This window comes from Cyrtonyx montezumae, unplaced genomic scaffold (genome assembly GCF_038088225.1).
Source record: "Cyrtonyx montezumae isolate F1298 unplaced genomic scaffold, pur_monq_1.0 scaffold_7, whole genome shotgun sequence".
NCBI classification, from domain to species: domain Eukaryota; kingdom Metazoa; phylum Chordata; class Aves; order Galliformes; family Odontophoridae; genus Cyrtonyx; species Cyrtonyx montezumae.
In genome coordinates this window covers 34509535-34521362 of record NW_027072078.1, presented here as the reverse complement: position 1 = coordinate 34521362, position 11828 = coordinate 34509535, and the positions used below count along the sequence as shown (strand labels likewise).

At 46.6% G+C, this 11828-nt stretch overlaps 1 protein-coding gene across 1 annotated transcript; it reads left to right on the top strand.

Moving 5' to 3' along the window:
• The first annotated feature begins 2955 nt into the window (after positions 1-2955).
• On the top strand, positions 2956-11561 carry ARL5A (ADP ribosylation factor like GTPase 5A). Its single transcript, XM_065750408.1, has 6 exons — positions 2956-3240; positions 4065-4125; positions 6620-6767; positions 7861-7944; positions 10551-10702; positions 11203-11561. The coding sequence occupies exons 1-6, from the start codon at positions 3195-3197 to the stop codon at positions 11249-11251; spliced, it is 540 nt and encodes a 179-aa protein (XP_065606480.1). The 5' UTR covers positions 2956-3194; the 3' UTR covers positions 11252-11561.
• Positions 11562-11828: the final 267 nt, after the last annotated feature.

Genomic DNA, 11828 nt, shown 5'->3' with positions numbered 1-11828 from the left:
TTGCATTTGGCATTGTGTTTTTGAAAAAAAACATATTTTGATCCAGCATTCGTGTATTGATTGCATTTTTGATCAGTTTAACTTGTTGCCTGATACTTAAGCATTTGACTTCTAAGGCCTTGCATTTTGCATATGACTCGATTTTTCAATCACTCCCACTCCGTATTAACTAATGAAGGAGAAGCCTTTTAAAATTACAGAGTCCTATATTCATTGCTGATTTCCTCCTCAGAACTGGAATTCCAGAAATATGAGCAAGCTATGAATTCAGAGTATATATAGCACTCCTACCCGAGCAGCCCAAGGTCTGCAGTGGAATTCCCCAGCGAGCTCTTGGGGCTGTAATGCTGCATGCCGTTGTGTGCCAGGACAGGGACATGGGGGAGAGAACGTTGCAGCCAGACTGCTCTGGGAAGGTCAGCCCCAAGCTGCCCCTGATACTGCTGTGAACTCAGAACTGCGAGGATAACAAGGTTAGGAGACGCTGTTTGAAACGGGCCTAAGTGAAATGGCACAAGAACAGCGTAGGAAGAGGGCTGGACAAAGTGCAGTTCTGTGCATGCATGAGAAGCAGAGGGGTAAAAGAAAAGTGGAATACTGTTCAAACTGCAAACCTTGGGCTTTTCAGTTCCCAGGAAATCTGTTCCTCAGTTCCACTAGCTCCCAGTGCCAGCTTGGCCGTGCTCCAGCCCCACCACCAGCCAGTTCAGAGTCACTAGGTAAAGACACAACTGCTTTTACTCAAAAATGAGACCCACAAATTCATGTTTTCTGTTCTGATTTGCCCCTTTGGGTTTTTACTTATAGGTACTTTATGTGTAGCATTCTACAAGGCATGCTGGGTAAAATATACTATGCAAATGTGTACAGTGTTGCATGCTTTGCTCTCCCTCTGCTTTTAGTGGCTTTGGAAGAAAAAGAACAAAAAAAAAAAGTGTTGTTATTTTTGTGATCAGAATCATTTAAAAAAAGAAAACGCAGACTGCATGCTGTTAGTATCCTCATTTCTATGGATTTGTTTTATGGAATTTAGATGTACAAAAATGAACTGCATTACAATAACTTTTCTACAATAAATCAAAGACTGCAAACAGCGTTCGGAAGTCTTCTAAGTCTCTGTGTTCAGCACTCAAGAGTGAGAAAGTGCTCAGGAGAGGCACTGGCGGGAACAGTTCCGAATGTTGTGGCATTTTGATTGTTTGATGATAGCTTTTGGCAGCAGCAGCTTCTCATGTTGGTGTTTTTAGTCACAATTAATGAGGCTCTGAAGAAAGACATGCATCTGGTGTGTGGAATGAGCGGGGTTTATTTTTAAATCTATCTGCTCTTAAATAATCGCAGCTCAGAGGCACAGGGGCCTGCGTAACATCTCCGTGCTCCATCGAGAAACAAAATCCTTCAGCCAAATGCTGAAGGATTCTCATGAACATAATGGTCTTTGGAACCGATCCTCAGTATGACCTCATGTTAAGATAACACTTATTCCTAGAAGGAGGCAACTATCAGAGTAATGTGAGCTGTCGAAAAAAGAAGGAACACTTGAAGCAAAACCAAACACGAGTCGTAATACCTCGGAAAAAAGAAAGCACTGAAAGATGCTACCTTTAGCTAAACCTGAAAAGCAGTCGTGGGAGTGGAATTACAGGGCGAGTTCCCTTCTGGAGCCGTTCCCGCAGGAAGCAAGCAACTTATTCTCTTCCAAGTGCGCAACCAGCAACCCTACAAAAGTGCAGCGACCACGGAAGGAATGGGAGCACTGTCAGGCAGGGCCTGCACAGCCAGACGGAGCGGGGTGAGCCCCTCGTGCCCTGCCAGTCTGGCTGGCACCCACAGGAACCAGCTCTGCCTGCTTCGTACCAGCACGTACAGAAGCAGCAAAATGATGCATGTTGAACAAAGCCATTGTGGAAATGTTGTAAACTATGGCTGAACTACCAGAGGGAAGCAGGGACTGAAATCTTATCGTCTTCCCGGTCCTGAAAGACACTGTACAATCCCCCATCTGGTGAAAGTGCTGCTCCATTTGTGCAGCTGTTGGCTATAGAGAGTTGCAGGTGTTTTGTGTGGCAGGATGCTGGCAGCACCAATCACAGCTTTTTAAATGTTGCTTGAAAAGGTTGGAGTCTAACAAGAAAAAGTACCTGTGAAATAAAAAAGAGAGAAAAAAAGGAGACATTTTGTATGGAAAGGTTCAAAGCAGCTGAGTTTTGCCACCCTCTCGCATAGCTGTGTGTTCTGTCACACCTGCATAACCCTGGTGGCAGCCCATGGGTTTAGGATCTGCCCAGCACAGATCCACTGTGCACAGCTGAGAGTCCGTGAGGGGGCACAGCAGAAAGGATGGCTATGGATGTGCCACTTCATAACCAGAGTGTTTATTTCCTTCAGCTCTTAGGGACCAAATATTCCCCTTCACTGCAGCACAGAGCACGAACGCCTGCAGGTGCGCACACAAACCCAGAGGCCGTTACTGCCCTCGCTGCAACTACAGCCAATACTGCAGCGGGGGAGATAAGAGAAGGAGCCGCTCTCAGAATAAAAGCCAGGTGATCTTTGAGGTCCTTTTCAACCCAAGCCACTGCGGGATGCCAGCGTAGGGACAGACCGATGCCTCAGATAACCACAGCTGCGTTTCCTCCCTCACGCCAACCGGTGCGGTTTAAACGGAGGCACTCATGTCAGCTGCAGCCCCGTCTGAAACGCGAGCAGCGAAAACACAGAATCTGAGAACATAGAAGCAAATACATGTAATGTGTATAGGTATGTATACAACGTAAGCACTGAGGGGCACTGAGGGGCGCTGAGGAGGCGCTGAGGGGGCGCTGAGGGCAATCGCGCGCCGGCCGCGAGGGGGCGTGGCCTCCCAACGTCCGCCGAGGGGCGTGGCCTCCCTCCGCCGGCGCGGCGACGCGTCCTCCCCGCCTCCGCGTGCCCTACGGTGGCCGTGAGGGTTGCGGCGCGGTGCCGGCGGCCTGCGGGAAGGGCTGCGCGGGGGAGGAGGAGGAGGAGGAGGAGGAGGAGGAGCGCGGGCGGCGGCGGCGGCGGCGATGTCCGTGTGCGGGGCCCGCTCGTCCCGCAGTGCGCAGCGCGAGCAGGCCCGGCGCGGGGAGCTCCTCCCGCAGGACGGGCGCCGGGCCGGGCCCTGAGGCGGCGGCGAGTGCGGGGGAGCCGGCGGCGGCCGGAGCGAGCCGAGGATGGGGATTCTCTTCACCAGGATCTGGAGGCTGTTCAACCATCAGGGTGAGCGCGGCGCGGGGCCGGGCCCGCCGCCGAGGGGGACTCGGTGCTGCCGAGCGGCCCGGCCGCGTCCCGCTGCTTGCGCTCCTGGGGAGTGAATAAAGCCGGACTTTGCGTTCTGAGTGCCGGCGCCCGTTGGTTCGTCTGAAACTGAACTGGGTGGATGGGAACTGCCGAGCGTCCGTAGGCAAATCTTTCCGGGTTCCGAAGCTGCTAAAAGGGACGAGAAGACCCAAGGGGTGCAGGCGGTGGTGGCTTTGTGGTTGGACTTGGCGATCTGAGAGGTCTTTTCCAAGCTGGTGGAGGAGCAGTGCTGCTTGTCCTGTGGACTGCTCTTGCAGGCAGCGTCGCTGCTCTCTTAACCACTGCTCAGAAAGAGGTGAAGTTGCTGGCTGTGATAGTATGGCCTTGCACAGGCACGCACGGCGTGTGTGAGCACGTGTTCTGGAGAGGTGCTCTAATTGGGGCAGTAGAGAATGCGGTCTGTTATCATCTGCAGGACTGAAGAAGAGTCACGGAATCATAGGGGTTGGAAGGGACCTCAAGAGATCGTCGAGTCCAACCCCCACTTCAGCTTTGGAAAGGATGCTCCAGCAGTTTTAGAGAAGGAAAAACTCCAAGTGTCATTGCTTAAAAGTTGTTCCTGCATGCGTGCAGACAGGGAACGCGACAACAGCACAGGCAGGCTGCTAGGAATGGTCTGAAATCCAGCACAGTGCTGGCTTAGGGGAAAACCTGCAGCACAGCACGAACCTTGTCTTGTAACGCAGTCACTGTTGTGATAGCAAAGCTAACAATGCAACTTACTGGTTGTATTTTTATTTCAGAGCACAAAGTAATCATTGTTGGTCTGGATAATGCAGGGAAAACTACCATTCTTTATCAATTGTAAGTATGAACTGCCAGCAGTGTTTCGTGTATTTCAGGGTGTGTGTTGTGTGCATTGCTTTGGCTTATTTTCACTGCTTTTCCTCTTTGTTTTTTTTTCACTGTGCTGGAAATTATGGGATAGGTGGCGTTGGGTCAGAGAATGAGTTCAGAAATGTCTTGTGTTCCACCTAATGTGTGAATAAGTTTTTGTTGAGAACTTCTGTTGATCAAATTCCATTGCTATTGCACTCGATCGCAGCTGCCTTTGGTGTCACAGCGTAGGCTGTCTGCCAGCTCCATGAAGTGGGGTTAGGCTGGGGCTTAGCCACAACACAGTGCTGCTGTGCTGGTCCGTGCCACAGCTGTGATAAAGGGCAGCAGATCTGTGCCCGGGCTCAGAACCTGCAGGTGGGACAGGCAGCTCAAGGCCAGCTTGTAGCAGGAGCAGGTTGCCTTCCTCTCACACCAGGCAGTCCAGTGCTAGGAAGCACTCCTGCTCCAACCCTGAACTGAAGGCACTGTGGGGCTGAAATATTTCTTTGGAAAAATTGTGATTGCGTTTTGCCTTTTGGAACATGAGAGCTGTGTGGTGTTTCCAGCCGTGTGCACGCTGCACGGAAAAAAAAAGTGAAACGTGAAGATTTGAGAGTGAGAAAATATTTTTAATACTAAAAAATATAATACAGTGGAGTAGAATCTTTTGAAGAACAGTGACTGTTGCTGCTGAGGGCCATCCTCTGTGTGTTACAAAGCTCCCAGTGTCTTTTCACTTCCTCCACGAATGTCTCATGATTCTTTTCATCTTCTTCTTTCTGCACTCTGTGTTTCCTTTTCCCTTTTGTACAGTGGGTGGCTGCTTGCCTCCTTTTCCTCTGTCCACTTTTTAGCATTTCAGGACTTCCCCTTCTCTCTTGTCAAAGGGAGCTGCTCTGAGTGAGTTTGGTCTTCTGCTCCTCCTGAGTGACTCTTGCTATGGCAGTCTTTGCCCAGTGTACTTTTTCTCTTACAGTTTCTCCATGGCAGATAAGTGTTCTGAGCAGGAATGAATGTTTGACTTTTGGAACAAACGGGTGGAGATAAGTGCAGCAGTGTCTGTGTGCTGACTGGTGCTTGGTGTCGTGGAGGGTCGCAGCACTTTGGAGCAGTGGTTCTTCCAGCAGATCATGGCAGCCCTACACTTTGTTTCTTTCCGTTCTCATCCTCAGCTCTCCCTCCTTCCTTGGTTAGAGTAGGATTTGGCATTCTGTTGTCTAGAAATGCTCCATGCTAACCTTGTTTCAGTGGGGAGGAGGAAAGAAAATCCACCTATCATGTTGCAAACAGATTGTTGCTGACAGCTTGAGTGGGAAAGGCTGCAGGTTCAGCCTGGGAAAGGGGAGCTGCAAAATGCCTTTCCCAAGCAGTAAAAGAACTCTTCTACAACCTGGTTTTGAAATATTAAAGCAGCCAGAGGCATCTTGTTACCCATTGTTTGCCTTAGTTTGATTTTGCCATTCTTTCTCCTTCTAATCCTTCTCTCTCCCCTATCTTAGCTTCTCCCAAGCTTGTGTGATGGGAAGGCACTTTGTTAACCTTGTTATGTGGTGCTGCAGCACTGAGTAGCTGGTGTTGTTTCTCAGTTTTAGGCTTCCCCTTTATCCCTCAGTCATCGTGGACAGTAAATAGCCCAGCACTGTCTCAAGTCTCAAATTGATGTCTCTATAACTGAAAGCTCTGCTGAAGTGTTTAAAATATATATATCTCAGAAGAAAAAATAATTAAGTTCTTTGAAAATGGTTGACCTTTTCCTTCAAAGCTGCTTTTATTCCTGTTATTTTTTTAATGTTCCTTACAGTGGAGTTTAAACAATTTGAAGAGTGCCCAGAATATTTGCTTATCACTCTTTATGTGAAACTGGTTGCCTTAATGACACAGTTGCACCAAGTGCCTCTAAAACAATGCATTTCTCAACTTTAATTGGTCAGCATTCATCTCTGCACGTGAGAGTCCTTTTGCTGGAGAGGAGTTTGGACACACAGTGACTGCAGCGTGAAGGAGTTAGGTGTGTGGTGTCCTATCCTGCAGGAAGCTGGCGTGCTGTGTTTGGTGGAGCTGCATGAGCAGTTGTTTTTCTGCAACCTCGGAATTCTTGTGGCTTAACCATAGTCTTGAAGAAAAGCAACTGCTCTCTTCCATGCTGCATCGTGCCAAAAGCAGCCTGGAGAAACGAGAGCTGGCTGCTTGAAACACTTTCTAAAGCAAATGCTCCCTCAGCTTTATGATTTAATGACTTATAAAATAGTTTTGTTGACAAATGCTCTCTCAGCTCTATAATTTAACTATTTTATAGGTCACCAAGTCCTCCTTTATTGTTATTTTTATTCTCCTCCCTCTTTGTCCCTGTTTGCTGCAGTAGGAGTTTTTGCTAGATTTCCATTACACTTTCTGCCTTGGAGTAACCGTCAGCTTGAGTGTTACAGAGGCAGGCTTGGTGCTGGCTGTGTCTGATGGAGCTGAGCTCTTCTCCCTGCAGCTCAATGAACGAAGTGGTGCATACCTCACCTACGATAGGCAGCAATGTGGAAGAGATCGTGGTTAACAACACACGCTTTCTGATGTGGGATATTGGAGGGCAGGAGTCCCTGCGGTCTTCGTGGAACACCTACTACACAAACACTGAGGTAAGAGCTGTGAGCACTAAGCCTTGTGCTAATGAATGGCTGCTGGGGTAGGAGAGGGCCTGCCCGAGCCCTGCACCAGGCGTGCTGCCAGGGAGCTGCACGAGAGGATGTTGGGTGTTGTGTAGCTCCTCCAGGGTGCTCGTGTCCTGATTGTGTAGTCACGTTAGCACGCTGTTGTACATTTCCCTTCTGTGCTTTTGTAAGATATATAATGTGAGGTTGCACTTGAGAGTAACTTTTTTAAGGACCCTTTGTCTGGGGATCCGTGATGCTTACTGTTCCTACTGCAGGCTGTAACAGCTGTTTCTCTGTGTCAGGTGCTTCAAAACCTGTGTATCCTCAAAATGAACAAGGCTGGAAGTCCCAGTTTTCTCCCAAACCAGGAGCTCTGTCTTGCAGGCTCCTATGATCAGTTTGCTCAAGCACCCCGAGAGTTTTCTGATCTCCTCAGTGACAAAACTGCAGCGCGTATGCCAGAGCTGATGGAAATCACGCTTCAAATCAAGATTTCCTGCACGATAACAGTTGTGGTTTTGCTGATGTTGTTTTCTTTAAAAGGTTAACTTTTAAGGTCTTTGTTTTCCAGTGCTTCACTAGAAGGCACAGTGACATGTATATGCTTGTATACTCTTTGTTACGGTTTTTTTATTTCCTTAAATCCCTTGAATTCCTGCTTTCATGTTAGAGCTTGAAACAAAGGGAGGCAGCTGGTATAGAGCACCTTTGGATGGAAGCAACAAATCCTCTGAGTGATCAGTGCACTACCTCAGTTATGTGAAGCAAAGAATAAAGCCACGTCTGGGATGCTGACAAGCACTTGCCCTCAGAATGAGTTTTTCACTCGAAAATAGAGTCAGAAAAGATGTGTCACAGCTGCTTTGTATACAAAGCACTGGCTGAGCTGCTAGCCATTGCAGTGCTGTGGGTAACCAGCCTCTGTCTGGCTAGGTGTATCTGGGACGACACCTGGTAATCCTGCTGGCTATCTGAATAGTCTCATGGGAGCAATAATCTGTTCTGTGTAAGCATGTGTGGCCAGAAAGAAGTTGTGTGTTCTTTGAAATGCCAACTAATAACTTTTGGCTTTTTGAAGTTTGTAATAGTCGTTGTGGACAGCACAGACAGAGAGAGGATTTCAGTGACTAAAGAAGAACTGTATAAGATGTTAGCACATGAGGTGAGTACAGCATGTATCTTCTTTGATGTAATTCTTGTGGCTAAAATGTGGATCAGGGAACTGGTTTGTGACAACTCCATTTAGGAATGCCACTTAAGCCTGATGGTGGGAGGCAGACCAGAAAGGACACGTGGCTCTGTTACTGTTAGCAGCCGTGTTCCTGGCTGTGAGCATTGCAGTCAGACCTGTCTGCTTCCTGCTGGGAGCCCAATAGATTTGTGGCAGATCAGTAATTTTGTATTAGTTCATAAAAGTAACTGTTCAGCTTCTGTCTGCTTCATCAGAACAGAATTTAGCACTTAGAAATGACCTGTGTTTTTCAGTGTAGGTCTTGAAGACCTACAGCAGATAAGGAGGGGTTACTGCACTGTGCCTTTAGTCTTGCTCTTTGTGTCTGGAAGCTGAGGTTGATAATGCTTTAAAGGGAACCTTTTCAGTAAGAAGCAATTAACAGTTGGTGTAATTGCAGAAATGCAAAATGCACGAAATAAGCTCTTACCATCTATGAGAAAGCTGCAGTAGCCACCATTCTCCATCTGTGTGAACTTACAGAACGAGTATGATGTGCTGACTTGTAAAGACTCTTTCAAATTGAGCACTGTGTTAGGTCTGAAATGGAACTGTTTCTGATCTGTATGTGCTCTCCTACTGTATAAACCAAGGAGCAGTGCACTGTAATGGAAGCTACCTACCCCTGAAGTGCTGCAGGACCAGGGGCTGGAGTTCTGCTGAATATGTGCTTATATAAGTTTAACTTGTGCTGTGATACGTAAGAGCAGCAGATGTAATGCAAATTGGATCAGTTTGTATGAGCTGATGCTGAGGACACTGAGTTTCCAAACCTAAAAGTGTCAGAATACAAAGATGTGTGTAGAATTGGTGGCATTGTATCCCAAAATATTCCATCTATATTTAAACTATCACCACTGTTCAGTAGGTGACTGCAGAAAGGCCAAAGACTGCATCTATATATATCTCTGTGTAGATATATATTTATTTCCATTGAATGATTGTGAACATCTGTGCTGTTGTGTGAACTCGTGTAGGCTTGGCTGCTGCAGGGTCCTGCTGCTGTGGGTTTTGTTTCTCTCCTCCAGGGCCATGTGCTAGCAGTGCAGGTCTGTGGGGGCTTTGGTTTCACTAGCTCAGGTCAGTGCTGACTGCTCAGCCAGCTGAGTGAAACCCCTTGTGAAAGCAGTCCCAGTCGTGCTGCTTCTGCCTTCCTGCTTGTGGCAGAGCATTGTGTGTGGCACAGGGACCGTTGCCATTGAGGCTGCTGCTGTCGTCATTCCTATTTCTCAGCTGTACTATTTAGTCTGTTGCAGCAGCTAAACAAAGTCTGCATCTTCTGCTTTGTAATCTGCAGATGAGGGTGTGGAAGCTGTTAATGAGCTGTCTTTGAAATGAAGGAAGCTTGGAACTCCGAGCAGTACAAATGCTTTGTGCTGGGGGGATGCTTCTGCACCCAGACAGCACTCATCTAACACAAGATGTGCCTACTGTCCTGCTGCAGGTTCTACTCACCCTGCAGGTGCTACAGTACTTAAAAAGAATGATGATACATACACAGTGTGTACAACCTGAACAGCTTTTCCTTGCAGTCTTCAAAAAGTTTTCATTTTTGCTAGCTGGTTCAATTGGATTCGTGTTAAGGTGGAGTTGACTTGCCCAGGGCAGTTCCAGCTGTTTTCTGAGCCAGAGGATCCCTTGGGAATTAATGTTGCTGCTTGTAAAACTTAGCATCCTTGTAGGCACTGAAGTGAGTGGCTTTGTGGGAAGGCCTCGTTGCTTTCTGAGGGGCACGTTTTCAGTAGTATGTGTCTGTACTAATGTAATTTGAAACGGCTTGAGGTAAAACAAGCTTGGCTCTAGAGCTGCTCTTCTCTAAATGGCTAGAAACAGTGTTTTGAATATTGTACGAGCCCTCTCAAGACAATTATTGTGATGTGCTTGTTCATTTAGGTGCCTGTCCTTTGATTCTAAAGCAGTGTAAATGATGATGTTCCACAAACGATGAATGCCTTATAAATAAAATATCACTGCAGCTTGCTTTGCACTGTCAGGGGCAGCACCAGTGCTGCTTAATAGGTGGGATTTCCATGGCAGAGGTTGGCTGGGCAAGGCCTTCCCAGCACTGGAGAGCTACCCGGGGCTTGGTTCTGTGTAAGAACCATGGCACAGACTTCTGATTTGGCACTAAAATCCATCTCACAGAGTGCACTTATGTGAAAGTGTGGTATGTGTCAAAGCATGGTGTGTATAAAAGCCAGGCACAGGGAGGTGGAGCAGCTGCTTCAGGTATACAGGCAGGAGTGCTGTGCAAGGGGAGGCTGGAGCAGAAGACCTTGACTGTGAAGCAGGTGGGTGATGGAAGTGTACCCTGCTCCTCATGGAGGACAATAAAATGGTGTTGGTACTTTTAGGCAAAAATTGGGTTTCTGATCAACCAGATCAAAATATTTTATTTTCAGAAGTTAATTGCTAACGAGCCTGCAGTGTTTATAAGCTAATTTTTTTGCCTGGGCTTACAGCTCATTAGTTTGCTGTCACATCTTTTGTTTCCAAAGGCAGATTTGTAATAATCTTTTTTTCTTCTTTCCCCCAAGGACTTGAAGAAAGCAGGTTTGCTGATCTTTGCTAACAAGCAAGATGTTAAGGAGTGTATGACAGTGGCCGAAATCTCTCAGTTTCTGAAGCTGACTTCAATTAAGGATCACCAATGGCACATTCAGGCGTGCTGTGCTCTAACTGGAGAGGGGTAAGGGTTATTCTTTGCAGGAGGGCAGAGGTGTTGGTGTCTTTACTGCAGTAGTCAGTTCTAACACACTGCTTCCCTGTCAGTGATAATGCTGTCCTTACTGTGTTCTGCATAAAGTTGACATAGGAACAGGGAGATCCTAGAACCAACATTTACAGGAAACTTGCAATCTTGGCTCTCAGAAGTCTGGTTTTAAATGACTGAGGCCTTATGAGCATGGATATAGGAACAACCTAACATTTGTTGTTGGTCTATTAAGAATAACTATAATTAGAGGTAACTTCAGTGTACATCTCTAAGAGCTGGAGTCTTCTACGTGTGGATTGCATAGTAACACCTAGAAAGAGTGAATTGTTTCTGGAAGTGATACCTTCAGTCAGGATTAGAGTTCTTGAGAAGAGTTTAATTGTTCATATCAATTGGTGCTGTGGAATTAATCATCTTTGAGGTTTCTCTGAGGAGTGCACGTATTCCTTACAAATTCTCTCTCTTGTTTACAGACTCTGCCAGGGACTCGAATGGATGATGTCAAGACTAAAGATCAGATGATTTTTAATGACCTCTTTGCACAGACATTGCTTAAAAAAAAAAGCTGTCCCCGTGGTTACCCTCACAGCAGCAGAGTCGCTGGGTTAGGTGTATTTATAATGAACTGATTTCGACTTTATTTTCTACGTAGATACACACACACACGTATATAAATTCAGACCGTTCAGCAAAAAGAAAGAAAGGTGCAGTTGATGGCTCGAGTTTGTTTTCCTGGTGGTTTTCCTCTGGAGATGCATCTAAAAGCAGCGATGAACCTTCTTTCCAAGATACAGCCACTCAGAGCAGTCTGATGCTGAGTGTGGTGAAGATGAAGCGAGAGAAAGAACTGACACTTTGGGCTTTGATTATTACATTGTAGTCCTCTCTAGTTGAAGATGTGGCTTCGTTACTTCAGTCAATTAGCAAACAAATCAATGGCATAGATATCAACTTTCCAGTATTTTTAAAGTTACTGATGTTACAAATGCAAAACTATTTTCCTGTATGTGTACTGTACATATTTCTGTATATTTATACCTCAATTTTAGGTTAACTGCAATCTGTTCAGACCAGTGTGTAAAGCTGAATCAGTCTGTTG

Coding starts and splice junctions, on each gene's coding strand:
- ARL5A (XM_065750408.1), top strand. CDS start 3,195: ATGGGGATTCTCTTCACCAGGATCTGGAGGCTGTTCAACCATCAGG. Junction 4,126..6,619: donor ACTACCATTCTTTATCAATT/GTAAGTATGAAC, acceptor TTCTCCCTGCAG/CTCAATGAACGAAGTGGTGC. Junction 10,703..11,202: donor TGTGCTCTAACTGGAGAGGG/GTAAGGGTTATT, acceptor TCTTGTTTACAG/ACTCTGCCAGGGACTCGAAT.